Source organism: Mycena indigotica, assembly GCF_014461135.1.
Source record: "Mycena indigotica strain 171206Taipei chromosome Unknown Mind.scaff0004, whole genome shotgun sequence".
NCBI classification, from domain to species: Eukaryota; Fungi; Basidiomycota; class Agaricomycetes; order Agaricales; family Mycenaceae; genus Mycena; species Mycena indigotica.
In genome coordinates this window covers 4,612,510-4,626,185 of record NW_023503003.1, presented here as the reverse complement: position 1 = coordinate 4,626,185, position 13,676 = coordinate 4,612,510, and the positions used below count along the sequence as shown (strand labels likewise).

The window sequence follows — 13,676 nt, the reverse complement described above, 5'->3', positions numbered from 1 at the left end:
ACCGGCTTAAGTGAGGACGCTCGGAGGGTAGACCCCACTGGCAAGTATTGGTGACTATAGTTTCCATGTTCTTCTACTTTCCCCCTTTCTTCCCTTTGTTTCTCCGGGATTTTTTGGTTTTCTTTCGACTGCCTTCTTGAACACTGATGCTTCGGTCCATGTCCGTCTGAGTTGCCACAACTACATCAACCCCCCCACGGCGGTGACCGTAACCCACCATCCAGTCGCAATGAACAAGATCGCTTAACGAGCATCTGCTCTTCGCATCATAGCGCAACATCGCCTCCAACATCGCCTCCAATGCCAAAATCTCTTCCTTTGCGACTGGCCAATGTCCGATTGTTTCCTTCAGGTAAGTCTTGGATGAGATCCCACTCAACCCTGACCAGGAGTCGACTTGGAGGACTGGATTTGCGTCGTCGTCGAAAAACTTTTCACGATTGCTCCAACTGCGCCACAGCGGTTCGGGTAGTTTGCCCAACGTCAAGACAATGGTCTCCAGAGTGTAGTCGTCATTGAGCGAAGAAAACAGAGAACCGCCATTGGTGAGAATTTGGAAGATTACAACCGCCAGTCCCCAGATGTCCGTTTGTAGAGTTGCGTGGGGTAAGTCACCGAGGATTCCTTCTGGCGGTCGGAGAATATGGGGGGAAGCAAGTGGTGGAGGCTCGGTCATGCCCGTCATGTACGACTCGCTGAAATCGCAAACTTTGATGTGAGGCTTGGCCATGCAGGATCGAATGAATTTGTTTGGGACGCGTTCACTGATGGGCCCGACAAGATATTTGGGCCTATGAGGAGAGGGCTTCGCAGGTAACCCGCAAGTATCTCTTATTGGAGTGCCAAAATCGATACTGAATGAGGCGGGGATACAGAGAAGAATATTGCCAGTGTGAAGGTCGCCGTGTGCAATTCCACGTTTATGAAGATAGTCGACAGCGTGAAGAAGTTGGCCGGCAATTCGACGGGCCCTCGACTTGGAGGCGGCAGAATTGCCTTCGATTTTCATGGTCATACTGGGCCCAAGGAATTCCTGAACGATGCACAAATGTGATCCATTCGGTCCCTCGTGCACTGGAATGAATGTGAGTTGGGTCAAATTGTCATCAAGAGCCACACACCAAAATGGTCAAGCATTCGGACTATATGTTGGCTTCCCTCATCTTCTGCATCGAACGTAGCTTCAAGATGCTTCAATACAATTAACTCAGTCGACGATTCCGATCTATCAGCCTCTATGATCTTGAGTGAGACGTAGCTTGCAGTTGTCAGGTCGCGAGCGAGCCAGATGGTAGAAGAACAACCATGTCCAAGTTTATCAATGACCTCGTAGCGCCCTTCCGCAAATGTATCGCCTATATGGACGGGATGCAGGCCGCCAGGTTCGTAGTCCAATGGGTGTTCGAGGCAAGACATGACTGGATAGGGGTGAACCAGTTGATCTTTCACCAGATGACAAAATTTCTCCATGACCTATTTCTACCATTTTGCGCGCTGTGTGCATTGTAGATTATTTTCCTCGGACGGAACCACCTCATAGCCGATGCGAGCCGCCCGAATCAGACACGATAATCGTCCAACAACCATACTGGGTAATTGTCCTCCGCTTTCAGCAGCGTGGTAAGGGAGTCAATGATGACCTTATCTTCCGCGCTAGCTAGACCCTCAGAGCTCATATTGTTAGCGAACTGCACGAAGGTGAAGGAGACCAGGCTTCTTCCCATCAGGTCTGTTCCAAAATTTCCTAGTGTGTGCACGGAAACTTCGAAGCTGGATAGGCCGTGAGATGGTGAATAGCCTTAACGACGATACAAACCTCCCACCATGCTGAGCACAACACTCTTTTACAGCACAAAAAACAAAGGACCTTGTCGGCGCTTCCTGCCAATGGAGGCTCTCTGGTGTCATTGCGCGTAGTTCTCCATCGCTCATAAGCCACCCAAAGCAGTACTTTGGCTTCACCGGGCTCTTTCTGTAGTCGGCGAGGCCGGGAGATATCTTGCGAACATGGTCGAAGCCAAGTCGGGATTTGGAAGATGTAGAGCGTGGGGAACGGCTAGTTGTTGTGTTGGCCGTGTGCAGAGACCTGCTGGGGTTCCAGGGCCTGTTATGACCCAGTCCTTAGACGAAGTTAAAACAGTTGTAAATAGAAGAACGTACATTGTGGACTGGAAATCAACTTCTCGCAACTGGAGAGAATCAAGAATGCACCATCCTCGTGGTATATACGCCACGAGCGCGATGTGCTTTGAGTCATGAGAAATGACGATCGAATGCAGCGATGGACGCGGGAAAACACCAGTCCTGGGAAAAATGAACTGGTCACGTGACGGGAGGAGACGCGTTGTGTACAGTTGCAACAGATGTTTTTTTAGCAAGGCGAGGGTACTTGGACTGAGGGATAGAGAAATTAGTCGAAGCCCAACTATGACCAATGGACGTGTGTGTTGAGAACAGTGAAGATATGCGCAATTGGTTGAAGAGTCGAGGCCGTCGAGCCGATCGGGAACGAGTGCATCCAAAATGCCTATGTAGCAATAATTCTTCTCGATGGTCCAAAGAAAAAAAAGTGGAAATTCAAATTGATTAGGTAGTTCGCCTATGAATAAATCAACAGGAGAGCAGTATTATATTCTCATTACTACGCAGTCAAGGTACTTCAGAAGAAAACGAGCGAGGTCGTCGTTTACTTGAACAGGGTGGCGTACAAGTCCATCTGTTGCTTGTGTGCTGAGGCGGCAGTGAGCTGGACGATGGGTTGCTGGATGGGCGCGCATTGGCCGTCGATGTGCTCTGTCACGGTCGTCTTACCGTTCGACTCGGTGAAGATGCGCGTTTTGCGGACGGTGACATTGGAGTCTGCAGCAGGTTGAGCAAAACAAGAAGCAAAGATAGAAGCCACGGCTCACCAGAGGTAGTCTCGTAGAGAGAAACATTGCGCGCTGGGTCTGATGTGAAGGTTCCAGCCAGGTTTACGACGATGTTGGTGAAGTCAAGGCCAGGGATAATTTTGATTGTTTCCGTGTAAGAAAAGGCCTGGCGTTCGAAGCCCTTGCCAGCGGGGCCTGATGGAAGCGTCCGCACGAACGCTTTCTCCAGGGGCCCACTGACCGCGACAGTGTCAAGTTTGCCAGCGGCGAACTTGGAAGCGATGTTGGAGAGGAGAACCGTCTCCTTCAGGCCTTGCTTCGTCCCCAGCACGGGGAAGACGACGGACATGGGCTTGTTAATCGTGACGCTGTAATCATTCTTGAAGTTGGGTTTGAAGTTGGCTGGGTAGGTGCCGGCGGCAGCTAGAGACAGTACGATTAGAAGGGCCTGGGGAGGATTAAGTAAAAGATGCGCACCTCTGGCGCTCACGTCGACTGCACGGCAGCTGACGTACGCGACGAGCGTAGAGAAGAAGGTGATGGAGGCAAAATGCTTCATGGCGTCCAAGAAGAAGAAAGAATATAAGGCGAGGTGCAGAAAAGAAGAAGACAAAAGCGGGCGAAAGAGGAAGAAAAAGTGAGAAGTCAAGGATCGACGTTGCTAGCGATTTTATAGGGATTGATTGCACGGTTTCAACAACACGGCGCGCAGCCCCTGTGAAGATCAGATTTGGAGTCCTCATTTAAAACGACTTGGCGTTGGGCAGGCGTGAAATGCAGTGGAGGTGCATCGTTGCGAGAGGCCAAATAAGTTAGCGAACCGTTCCAGCAATCGCCCATAACTTGGAGAAGAACGGAAGGTCTGTGAAGGTGTCACCGTCACGGTGACACCGCCTTCCAAATTTCTCGTCCTCCGTCTCGCACTCGGGTGCTTAACACTACTTTACCACTTCACCGTCGCCCCGGCCTAATAAATGCACGCGTGTCTCACCACGAAATATTGGCGGAGAATCCCCGGATGCTGGAAACCGGTCCGCCACCTAAAAATCTCTGCTTCTCTGTCGGGTCAGGTGCATTAAGTTGAGCGAGATGGGGGCGGCCCTGGAAATCCTGAGCGACATGCATTTTCTTCTCGTACAACTACTCCACCTCGTCGCTCTTCTCGCAAAAGCTAGTGGAGCAGATGCTGCTCGGTCGAATAATGGCCTTACTCAAGCGGTTGAATGGGACGACTACAGCTTCTTCCTACTTGGCAACCGCACCTTCATCCAGTCTGGAGAATTTCACATGTGGCGACTGCCTTCGCCCTCTCTCTGGCCCGACATCGTGCAAAAGGTTAAAGCTGGTGGCCTCAACACCATCTCTGTGTATTTCCACTGGGGGTTGTCCGAACCTCGACCAGGCGTTGTGGACCTGACAGGAATCAACGATTTCCAACCATTTCTCGATGCAGCAAAGAAAGAAGGTATCTGGGTCATTGCTCGTCCAGGGCCATATATCAAGTAAACGATACCTCGTTTTGAGTGTGCGTGGTTCTGATGTCTCCAGTTCCGAAACATCTCGTGGCGGAATACCGGGTCACGTAGCTTGGCTGCCCGGTAATCCACCTTGGAATCCGTATAATGGTGAACTTCGAAGTAACGACACATTCTATCATGATGCATGGCAAGATTATGTGGGTCCAGTTGGCTTCCTTTCTTCTTCTTCGTGCTCTTATTCTGGTGCAGTGGACTGAGGTCATCGGCCTGGTCGCTCGGAATCAAATCACCAACGGTGGTCCGATTATTCTGCTCCAAATAGAGAACGAATACTACAATGGTTTGCGGTCTCTCTTGTAACTGAAAGCGATTGACCGGCGAATAAAGGTCCTGGCCAGAACGAGTATGTTGGCCAGCTTAAACAGCGCGCCATCGACCTTGGAGTCGTAGTCCCAACATTCGTCAACGATCCTGGTGAATTCCAGAATCTTGTTAATGATACCGACCTCTACGCTATCGACGCGTATCCGCTCAGCGCGTCTAACTGCGGCAATGCGAACCCAGCTATTTGGCGCGACATTGTGACCAATTGGCGCTCATATTTTGACTCTGTTGTCCCTGGCAAACCCCATTTCTTTCCCGAGTTTCAGGGCGGGTCAGCAGACAACTGGGGGAGCACTGGAGGATACGAAAATTGTCGAAAACTCATCAACACCAACTTCCAGCGGGTTTTCTACCACCAGATGTGGTCGAGCGGTGTCACAGCAGAAAACTTCTATATGGTTTATGGAGGCACGACCTGGGCCCAATTACCGTACTCACAGGGATACACTTCTTACGACTACTCCGCGCCCATCGACGAACAACGGCAGATAACTGCTAAGCATGCAGAATTGAAGTTGCAGTCTTTGTTCCTACGGTCGTTCCCCGATTTCTATATGACCGACCTTGTTGGTAGGTCTCTGCATTCTTCTTTCTCTTACTGCCTGACGCTTATGATAGTCGTGGACAATTCAACTGTTTCGAAAGTGTATGCGACACACCTCAAAAACCCAGCACAAGGATCTTCATTCTATATCTTCCGGCCAAATAACGTTACCTTAAAGTGGGCTCTCTTTAATTTCTGTTACCCCGTAGCTCACGCTCACCAGCGAAACGCTCAACTTCCGATACACCATCGGCCAGAACAACATTACAATTCCCCAGAACAACGCTTCGCTCACCCTGCTTGGCCGTGATTCCTTCGTGATTGCGTCAGTGTTCTGTCTAACGGTTGAAAGCAACTTACCTCCCAACAGCACGGATCTCGTGTTTGGATCGAGCAAATTGAAGTATTCGACTGCTAGCATCCTGACCTCACTGGAGCTAGATGGTTCCGATCTTCTCGTGGTTTATGGAAACGCCGGGCTGTCCTACGAGATCTCCTTGAACTTGGCTGGTCCAGTGCGACTGTCTACAGCTGGTCCAACGAAAGTCACAACCTTGGTACGAATATATTCTTCCCGCGAATAGATTCTTATTTGTGACTATTCAGAGCGGCACAAGCTCATTCACGATCAACTTCATGCCTGCTGCTGGCCTGACACTTGTTCGTCTCTCCCCACAACATGGCATCAAACCTATTACAATCCTCATTGCCGACTACGATGCGGCCACACGTCTTTGGCAGCCCAGCATCCAAGGTGCTGGCACGTTTTCCAACTACGTGCATTACGGTGCTTCCACACCACTTCTGATAAGCGGGCCATATCTTGTGCGCAATGCGAGTCTTCAAGGATCGCACTTGTCACTGTGGGGAGACGTGCCAGAAAGCACTGCCATCCAAATTTTCGGGCCAGCATCTCTTTCGACACTGCAGTGGAACGGCTCACCACTGAGAAACCTCAAGAAAATGAGCGATGGCGTGTTCGCGGCATCGATCTCGTTTGTCCCGCCCCCAGTCAGCCTCCCAAACTTGCAGAGCGCAACATGGAAATTCAGAGACTCGCTTCCAGAAGTTCAGCCCGACTTTGACGGCTTTGGGATGATTCCGGCGGACCAGACGACGACGACAAGCGTGTTTCCGCCGTACTACGGCCAGCCGTGGATTTTGTACGGCGACATGTATGGCTTCCATGCGGGGAACCTCGTTTGGCGCGGGACATTCAATCACAACTCGACGCTTGCTGTCCCAACGGCGGTGAATATTTCGTCGTCGGGGGGCATCAACTACGCAGCATCGGTTTGGCTCAACACGCACTACCTGGGAGCCGCAGATGTCCGTGCGACGAGGACGAACAACAACTCCTTCCCTGTTACTCCTGACATGCTGAGGGACGGCGAGAACAATGTGGTCGTGTTGCACGAGTGAGTGGTCCCGTTTGGTAGTAGTTGGCTTACTGATGTTGTAGCAATATGGGCGGCGACTTGAGCGGCATGATCGTATGCTGCACACCGGGAGGAAGAGCAAGAGATTTACAGCAGCCTCGCGGGATTCAGGGCTATTATTTGGTTGGCCGCGATGAACAGTTTACGGGCTGGAAAGTCGCGGGGAATTTTATGGGCGAAGACGCACCAGACATGGCGAGGAAGATATTCAACGAAGGAGGGCTGTTTGCCGAGGTAAGTCAACAACCTCTCCTTCCCCGCTCGCTCAACTTTGAGCCAGCGTAAAGGCTGGCACCTTCCAGGCTATGACGACTCCAAGTGGGAGACAAGGACGCCGTCCGAGGGGTTGGCGGGGCCTGGAGTCGGCTTCTTCCGGACGACATTTGTGCTGGACCTTCCCAGAGGCTACGACATTCCGCTGTCGTTTGTGTTCGACTCGGCCGTAGGGCAATACCGGGGTTAGTCCGCAAAGGCTTCTCAGTTATCGTGCTAAGTGTGTCTGTCTTTCCCACAGCCCAGCTTTATGTCAACGGCTGGCAAATGGGCAAGCGCATCGCAAACCTCGGGCCGCAGACTGCGTTCCCCGTTCACGAAGGCATCCTCGACTACCACGGGGTCAATACCGTCGGTCTGAGTCTGTGGGCGCTCGGGAATAGCACGGCTGATTGGCGCATCCCGAGTTTTAAGCTGGTGGCGAACGGGACGTATGCGGGTGGGGTATCGCATGATATTGCGACGAATAATCCCGGGTGGGGTGAGCTGAGGGGCAGGTTTGGGGTGACGGCGTTGTAGAAAACAAGCTATGTTTAGCTGGAGGAAAGAAGCGATCGGTTAAGCTTCGAAAGCGCTATGATTAGAGTTGCTGACGCCACAACAGAAAATCCTAGTATCTTGAACAATTTTTAGCTGGCCCGTCATGTTAACACTCGCCATCCTTTTCGTTTCTTGCGAAAGAGCATATATTTTTTGGACCGCTTGGTTACTCTCTAACGGAAGCTAGTTGTGGATGCATTACGACGGGATGACTTCAAGAGAGTCCGAGCCCTACGTCAGGCTCAGTTGACTGCAACGAGGCAGGCAGACCCACTGCTTTGTTCCTCGAAGAGGCTAATCTAACACCCTCGTTGACATGATAGAAGGCGATAACGTCTGAGATTCAGATTGAAGATGGGTGTTCTCTGGCTCGATTTGGCCATCTGCCGCTCTTGGTAAAACCAACCCCAGAGAGAAGACGAGGAACAAGGAGAACCTCTCTCATTTTGCCAATCTTCCCAATTTGGTAAAACTGGCCCAGGGACATATGAATGCAGTCTATTAGATGATGATGTGTGTGTTCGTTATACGTGCGCTGTGTGGGTAGTAGATAGGGAATAAAATGTGCAGTAAAAGTATGGTACAGTGCTTGACAACGTAAGTAGACCCACGAAACCCAGAAGAAGAAGAGAGGAGAACAAGGAGGACGGGAGGGAAAGTCATATGTACAACAACATCGTCTGCATGGACGTCTACGCAGCGAGTGAGAGGTAAAAGCAAGATGGAAATAGAAATCTAGACAACGACCCCGCGCTCTCGAGAATAAACAAACCTAAGCCGACTGCCGACCGCGGACCGTATACCGGGCACCTGTGCAACCATTGCTTCCTTGGGCCATCTTGGAGTCGTGGGGGAGCATTGCGGTGACGCTGACCCCCACACTCGAAGCATGACCCCAGATAACATCGGCCGCGTAGTTGTTCAGTGCCTTGATGCGCAAGAAGGCGCTGTTGGGAACCGCACGGTCGCGCAACAAAGGTTGGTACTCCCAGGTATCCAACAGCAATTCGGTAATGTCTGGCGGTGGTTTCTCGGCCCAGACATCAACATCTGCATCGCCAGCTCTAACTCGAGCAGCCGCACTGGCAGCTACTAACGTTGCCCACGGACTTCTCGGTAACGGAGCAGGAGGTGAGAAAACGCGGTCATAAGGCAGCTTGGCAGGCAGTTCAGTTCTGGCGGGCGGAGTAGGCACCCATCGCGGCGACCGGGGGACGAGCTGCGACAGAGTGGCGCTAGGGATTAGCTCGTCGTCAGAATTGGTGAAGGCTGATTCTTCTGATTCTTCATTCTCGGTTATCCGAGACGGAGAGGTTGATACAAAGTTGCGGACATCGGCAGACGAAACACGGAGGCCAATTGGTCGGATTGGGAGCGGACTAGCGCTGGCAGCGCTAGACACCGTGGAAGGCAAGCTTGTTGGTTTGCTCAATCGTGGCTTCTCCTTGACGGGCGGGGGGAGGATAGCCCATTCCCAGATCATACTCTTCCTCCTGAGGCTCATCCCAATCAGGCGAAGGCCCACCATAGCCAACAACAACGGCTCTAACGTACGCCGTCTGCATCGTCTTCGCAAGTGCCGTTAGCCGACCCAGTGTATTGGCCAACGAACTCTTGATTTCATCTGAACGCGTCGAATGACCCTGCCGGGAACTTGTCAAAGACGGATCCATCAGAGGATGTTTCGAGGCTGGACTCCGAGCCGAGTCACGACAACGGCAATCCAGAGCGTGAACGTGAACTTGACTCAACTGCGATTCAGGCGATGCAGTTCGGCGAGCGCCAGGTAACCATGAACCAACACCGCTACCGCTATAATTGAGACTGAGTCGTCTTGACGGAGACTTGATAACAGGCACTGCTGATTCAACAGAGATCCACGAGGAGGCTACCGTACTGGTGCTAGATCGCGAAGAACTGCCAAAAGACAGCCACGACCCTGCACGAGATAGGCTGGAAGAAGTCGTCGATGTGGATGGTGAGGGTAACGGCGGTGCTCGGATAGCTTCCGTACATCGAATAGGAACAGCGCGAGCTTTGCCTTTGTCATCTGGAGGTGTAATGGTGATGCCAGAATCGAGCAGAGTTTCGAGAAGGGCGAGTTGGCGACGGGCCTTGACATGGTCTGTTGACTGTGGTACGATATGTTCTCCGGGTATTAACGGGAAAAGATCGCCTTGCATGCACGCGAGGACATCCTGAAACGATACGCGGTTTGGCTGACGCGTCTCATCGAGAAGTTCCGGCCGATTAACAGGTGGTAACCTGGGAGCAGGCGGTGGTCGGGCAGCACGGGGGGTAAAGGGGAAGTCGTAGGTGAATCTGGGAGGGGGAGGGGGTACAGCAGGGACCAGCGCAAAGTTTAGTGTTCTTGCCGGTTTCATCTACAAAACAAGGCAAAACCAGTTGTTAGATGCTTCCGTGGACGGAACAGGTAGAGATACGCACTCGTCTTCTCCGCAAGTCGACAACAGCAGCAGCAGCCTCCTTCTGCTTAATAGAGCGTAGTCGGTCGTGTTCTCGTTGTTGGTCGAGTTGCATTCGCTTGAGCGACTCCAGTCGCAGCCTCTCCTCTGCAAAGCGTCGCATCTCCATGTCCCACAACCGCTCCTTGTCCTTCAGATTTTCCCGCCTGCGCGTGTCTTCTGAAGGCTGTCGTCGCTGCTGTGGCGCTGGCTTTGATGGTGCCACTGGTATAGAAACTGTCTCGTCCAGCCGGTAGGGCACGAAATGGGCGTCGAAGTCCTCGTCAGTGACCGCTGCTATCCGTGGGTCGCTGTCTGAGGTGATTTCTATGCCCTGTAGTCGGAGGAGAAGGACCTTGGCGAGATGAAGGTCGTCTGCCGCGTAAGCGATGTGAAGTTGGTCGCTCAGTGTTAGTGGTGGCGTTGGGGAGTTGGAGCGTGGGGAAAGGGAAGCAGAGCTCGTTGGGGATGGACTGGGGGAGCGGGAAAGGGTCTTGCGATCAGTGGAGAAAGTTGGGCTGGGAGAACGCGAATATCGACGAGCCCTGATGGCTCTTTCCTCGCTGGCTTTCCTAGCGGTGGCGGAGAGCGCGACATTGCGGTCGCGGCCCCTCGAGATGTTCATCGTTGGATGAAAGAAAAAAGAGTAGCCGAAAACTCCCCACGAAGCTCAAAGCATGTATAAGTTATGACTGTGATGGCTGTGCGAGAGAGATAAGAGTTGATGACATCAGCAACTCGTGGCCGACGCCCACTGTTAACTCCGGCTAGTAAAACGCCCAGCACAAAACACCTGCTTCCCCGCTTTTTTCCGACAATACGGAAGCTTTTTAACCACTTCCTGGCCTCGGCTGGTCGACCAAAAGCCTCAGAGAAACTACTTCTTGGCCCCTTGGTTGCTATCTCACACCGTGTTGCTTGTTGACGTAGCTATTTGCGACATGGATGGACCCAGCTTGGCCCCGGCGGTCGTTATCGCCCGGCCATTTCCGCTTAACTCGCACACCCTTCATCTATCCTCATACCCATCTACTTTGAACAGAAAGCTTGCTTTCCAGCCAGATGGACCTATATTGAGCAAAACGGTGACTGTCTGATGACTCCCGTCCACAAGGTTCAACAACAACGAGGCACCGCTAGACTCCCCAACAATCCCTAGAACATCCATCGCAACGAGGCCCACAGCACTTTGACGCTAGCCATGTAGGACACTATTCCTTGCCAACTCTACTAGTCGTGCAAACCAAGTCATCGAACGCTTCGTTTTAACTACGAAAGATTAAACACCACCCCGCATCAGCAACTTCGTCCTCACCAAGCTCAACAATTCAAGCGCCCTCTTGTTTATTGCCTCATCGCCCACACGAGCCACTATCTTTTCCAGGTAGTCCCGAGCCTTTCCCCAGTCACCCGTAGGTCGCATTGCCTGGTGTTCTGCCACAGCCATCATCGCTTTCGCATACTGCTCAACCGGGACATTTTGCGCCTGGCCGGTGGCAACAGCTTCCTCCGCATAAAATGTTGCTGCGTTGAAGTCCTCGACAGTGATTAGCAACTGCATCAGACGGAGATAAATCTGAAGTGGATGTGGCGCTTCAGATTCTAGAGCCTGCTTTAGACAGGCGATGGCCGTTTCAGGTCTGAAGATAGGTCATAATCTAGCCGCCCAAAATACGTCAACAGTGCTTACTTTCCCGCGAGTTCCCAGATGTGTCCAAGGTCTTCCCAAGACTCCGCTTCGTGAGGTCTAAAGAACGCAGTCAGATAATTGTCGGCCAAATTCAATCAACTCCCCGCACCGCAGATGTAAAGCGCGCTTCGTATAATATAGCGCATACCATGGCATCCCCAACGCGCCATAGGCCTTGCCCATACTCGCCCATGCTCTGTAATCTTTCGGGTTCACATCTTTCCGCCACCGTAAGCACGCGATAGCAATCCAAAAAAAGCCATAAATGCATACCTACGGCGCGGCGAAAGGACTCTATGGCAGCCTGCGGATTCTCCATCTCAATATACTCAAGCCCCATCATCGTCCAGGCAGGCGAAAACGTCCGGTCCAATTCCGTTGCGCGTCGAAAGTACCTGGCAGACTTTTCGTGTTCTGCGCGTAACGAATAATGACAGCCCAACAAATAGCACGTCTGTGAACGAACGTCATTCCTAGCAACACTATCGAGAACCTATTCCTCACTTCTGGTCGGTTCTTGCCAAGGATGAGAACAAACTGTGCAAGGGAAGACAATCTCTCCTTATTTTCTACCGCATAAAGAATATCGGCATATATTTCCAGGTCGTCGATACGGTATGGATCAGCGCTGAGAATGTGGTGGAATTGTTGGTCGGCTGCTTCATAGTCATGGATGATATAAAGGCCCTGAGCAAACTGTGCTCTGATCCACAGAGAGTTGGGAAACATTTGCGAACTAAGCAGGCGATTGCATGTCGGGATGTCGTCGGCAGCGAACGTGTTGAGGGCATTCATCATGCGGATCATGAACATCTGAACAGCAGCATGTTGAACAGGGAGGCGGTCAAGGAGCGAGCTTAACTGCTTGTGTTAGTGAAGATTAAAAGAAAACATGCCACTCACAGATTCAGGGTCATGTATGCAGTCAACTAGCAGCATCCAGGACGACCAGTTCCACGGTATTGTCTCAAGGGAAAGTAAAACGCAGTCGATTGTCTCTTCAAAACGTTGAAGGCGGAAGAGTAACAACGCTTTCCTAAACGCAGCATGATTAAAACGCTCAGGCATAAACAGTAGGTCAGCTCACAAGAACAACAACCACGGATCGATTGCATTCTCCACCGTAAGGTACAGCTGCGCGACTTGGTTGTTCACTGGTTTCGGAGGCTGCTGTCGTCTATATCGTGTTGAGTATGGGTGTAAGTCACATAGGGAGAATGACGCACTTGTTGTCCAACGCGTGCCATTCTTTCAACGCGCGTTTCTCGCTGACCTGCATAACTTAGTAATCAAATCGGTGAGAGGATGTACTCACGATATAGTTGCAGTATGTCCTCATAAACAAGCCTCTCGCGCTACTCGCATCGTCCAGCAAAACGATTGCCCGTGGAAACTGTTTCTCGTCGATGGCAAGACGCGCCAGATTGAGCATCTCTGCTTCGAGTTCTTCGTCTTCTGGTATGGGTGGGGCTGGAGTTGTGGCCGGCTGTGCGCGAAACTCGGGATTTATTCCTCGGAGAAGGTCGAGAGCCCTAATCGTTTGTTAGGTTGGAATTATTTGGTTGGCAAACAACGGACCATTTGGTTGCATTTAGCAGCCCGCGCGCGTGGGCGGCTTTGGCAGTGCGGCGGATCTCCCAGACCGCCGACGCATCGACATAAGAGGAGTTTTGCCTTGTATTCATTTTCTCGACATCAACGCAAGAAGCGAGACGCGAAGTTGTACATAACATCACCAAATTGGTCACAACACTGTAACAACTTTTCGTCCAGACAAACCCTGACAAGGTGCTAGTTAACCTACATAATCCTTAGCCACACTTTTATGATACTAGCAACAGGCTTGGAAGACTCGCTACAAGCCTTGCCGTGAACGGAAAGGGTAGTCATACAGTTAATACACCCTTATTACTCAGCGCCTTCGATATGGAATGTTTTGCAAGTTATTCTGGTTCAAGAGCTTTGTCTAAGTACATGAAATATTTTTGCATGC

The 13,676-nt window shown here is 51.6% G+C and overlaps 5 protein-coding genes across 5 annotated transcripts; 1 reads left to right on the top strand and 4 right to left on the bottom strand.

Annotated features, from left to right (window-relative positions):
• Positions 1-73: 73 nt before the first annotated feature.
• Positions 74-1,416, bottom strand: MIND_00527800 (Protein kinase; the record flags this gene model as incomplete). The annotated part of the gene is made up of 2 exons (XM_037362065.1): positions 74-1,074; positions 1,122-1,416. The coding sequence occupies 2 exons, from the start codon at positions 1,414-1,416 to the stop codon at positions 74-76; spliced, it is 1,296 nt and encodes a 431-aa protein (XP_037222357.1).
• Positions 1,417-1,559: 143 nt separating this feature from the next.
• MIND_00527700 (uncharacterized protein) lies at positions 1,560-3,429 on the bottom strand (the record flags this gene model as incomplete). Its single annotated transcript, XM_037362064.1, has 6 exons — positions 1,560-1,770; positions 1,817-2,104; positions 2,161-2,304; positions 2,709-2,859; positions 2,910-3,293; positions 3,348-3,429. The coding sequence occupies 6 exons, from the start codon at positions 3,427-3,429 to the stop codon at positions 1,560-1,562; spliced, it is 1,260 nt and encodes a 419-aa protein (XP_037222356.1).
• Positions 3,430-3,959: 530 nt separating this feature from the next.
• MIND_00527600 (Beta-galactosidase) lies at positions 3,960-7,507 on the top strand (the record flags this gene model as incomplete). The annotated part of the gene is made up of 11 exons (XM_037362063.1): positions 3,960-4,372; positions 4,419-4,545; positions 4,598-4,688; positions 4,736-5,302; positions 5,351-5,453; positions 5,500-5,601; positions 5,647-5,833; positions 5,883-6,694; positions 6,739-6,949; positions 6,996-7,173; positions 7,230-7,507. 11 exons carry the CDS (start codon positions 3,960-3,962, stop codon positions 7,505-7,507), a joined length of 3,069 nt encoding a protein of 1,022 aa, XP_037222355.1.
• A 793-nt stretch (positions 7,508-8,300) lies between these two features.
• On the bottom strand, positions 8,301-10,618 carry MIND_00527500 (uncharacterized protein; the record flags this gene model as incomplete). The annotated part of the gene is made up of 3 exons (XM_037362062.1): positions 8,301-9,021; positions 9,083-9,912; positions 9,977-10,618. 3 exons carry the CDS (start codon positions 10,616-10,618, stop codon positions 8,301-8,303), a joined length of 2,193 nt encoding a protein of 730 aa, XP_037222354.1.
• A 623-nt stretch (positions 10,619-11,241) lies between these two features.
• On the bottom strand, positions 11,242-13,401 carry MIND_00527400 (TPR-REGION domain-containing protein; the record flags this gene model as incomplete). Its single annotated transcript, XM_037362061.1, has 11 exons — positions 13,262-13,401; positions 12,999-13,215; positions 12,910-12,956; positions 12,771-12,860; positions 12,587-12,719; positions 12,188-12,544; positions 11,957-12,137; positions 11,793-11,901; positions 11,684-11,740; positions 11,309-11,633; positions 11,242-11,262 (listed from the first exon to the last, which is right to left on the bottom strand). The coding sequence occupies exons 1-11, from the start codon at positions 13,366-13,368 to the stop codon at positions 11,242-11,244; spliced, it is 1,644 nt and encodes a 547-aa protein (XP_037222353.1). The 5' UTR covers positions 13,369-13,401.
• Positions 13,402-13,676: the final 275 nt, after the last annotated feature.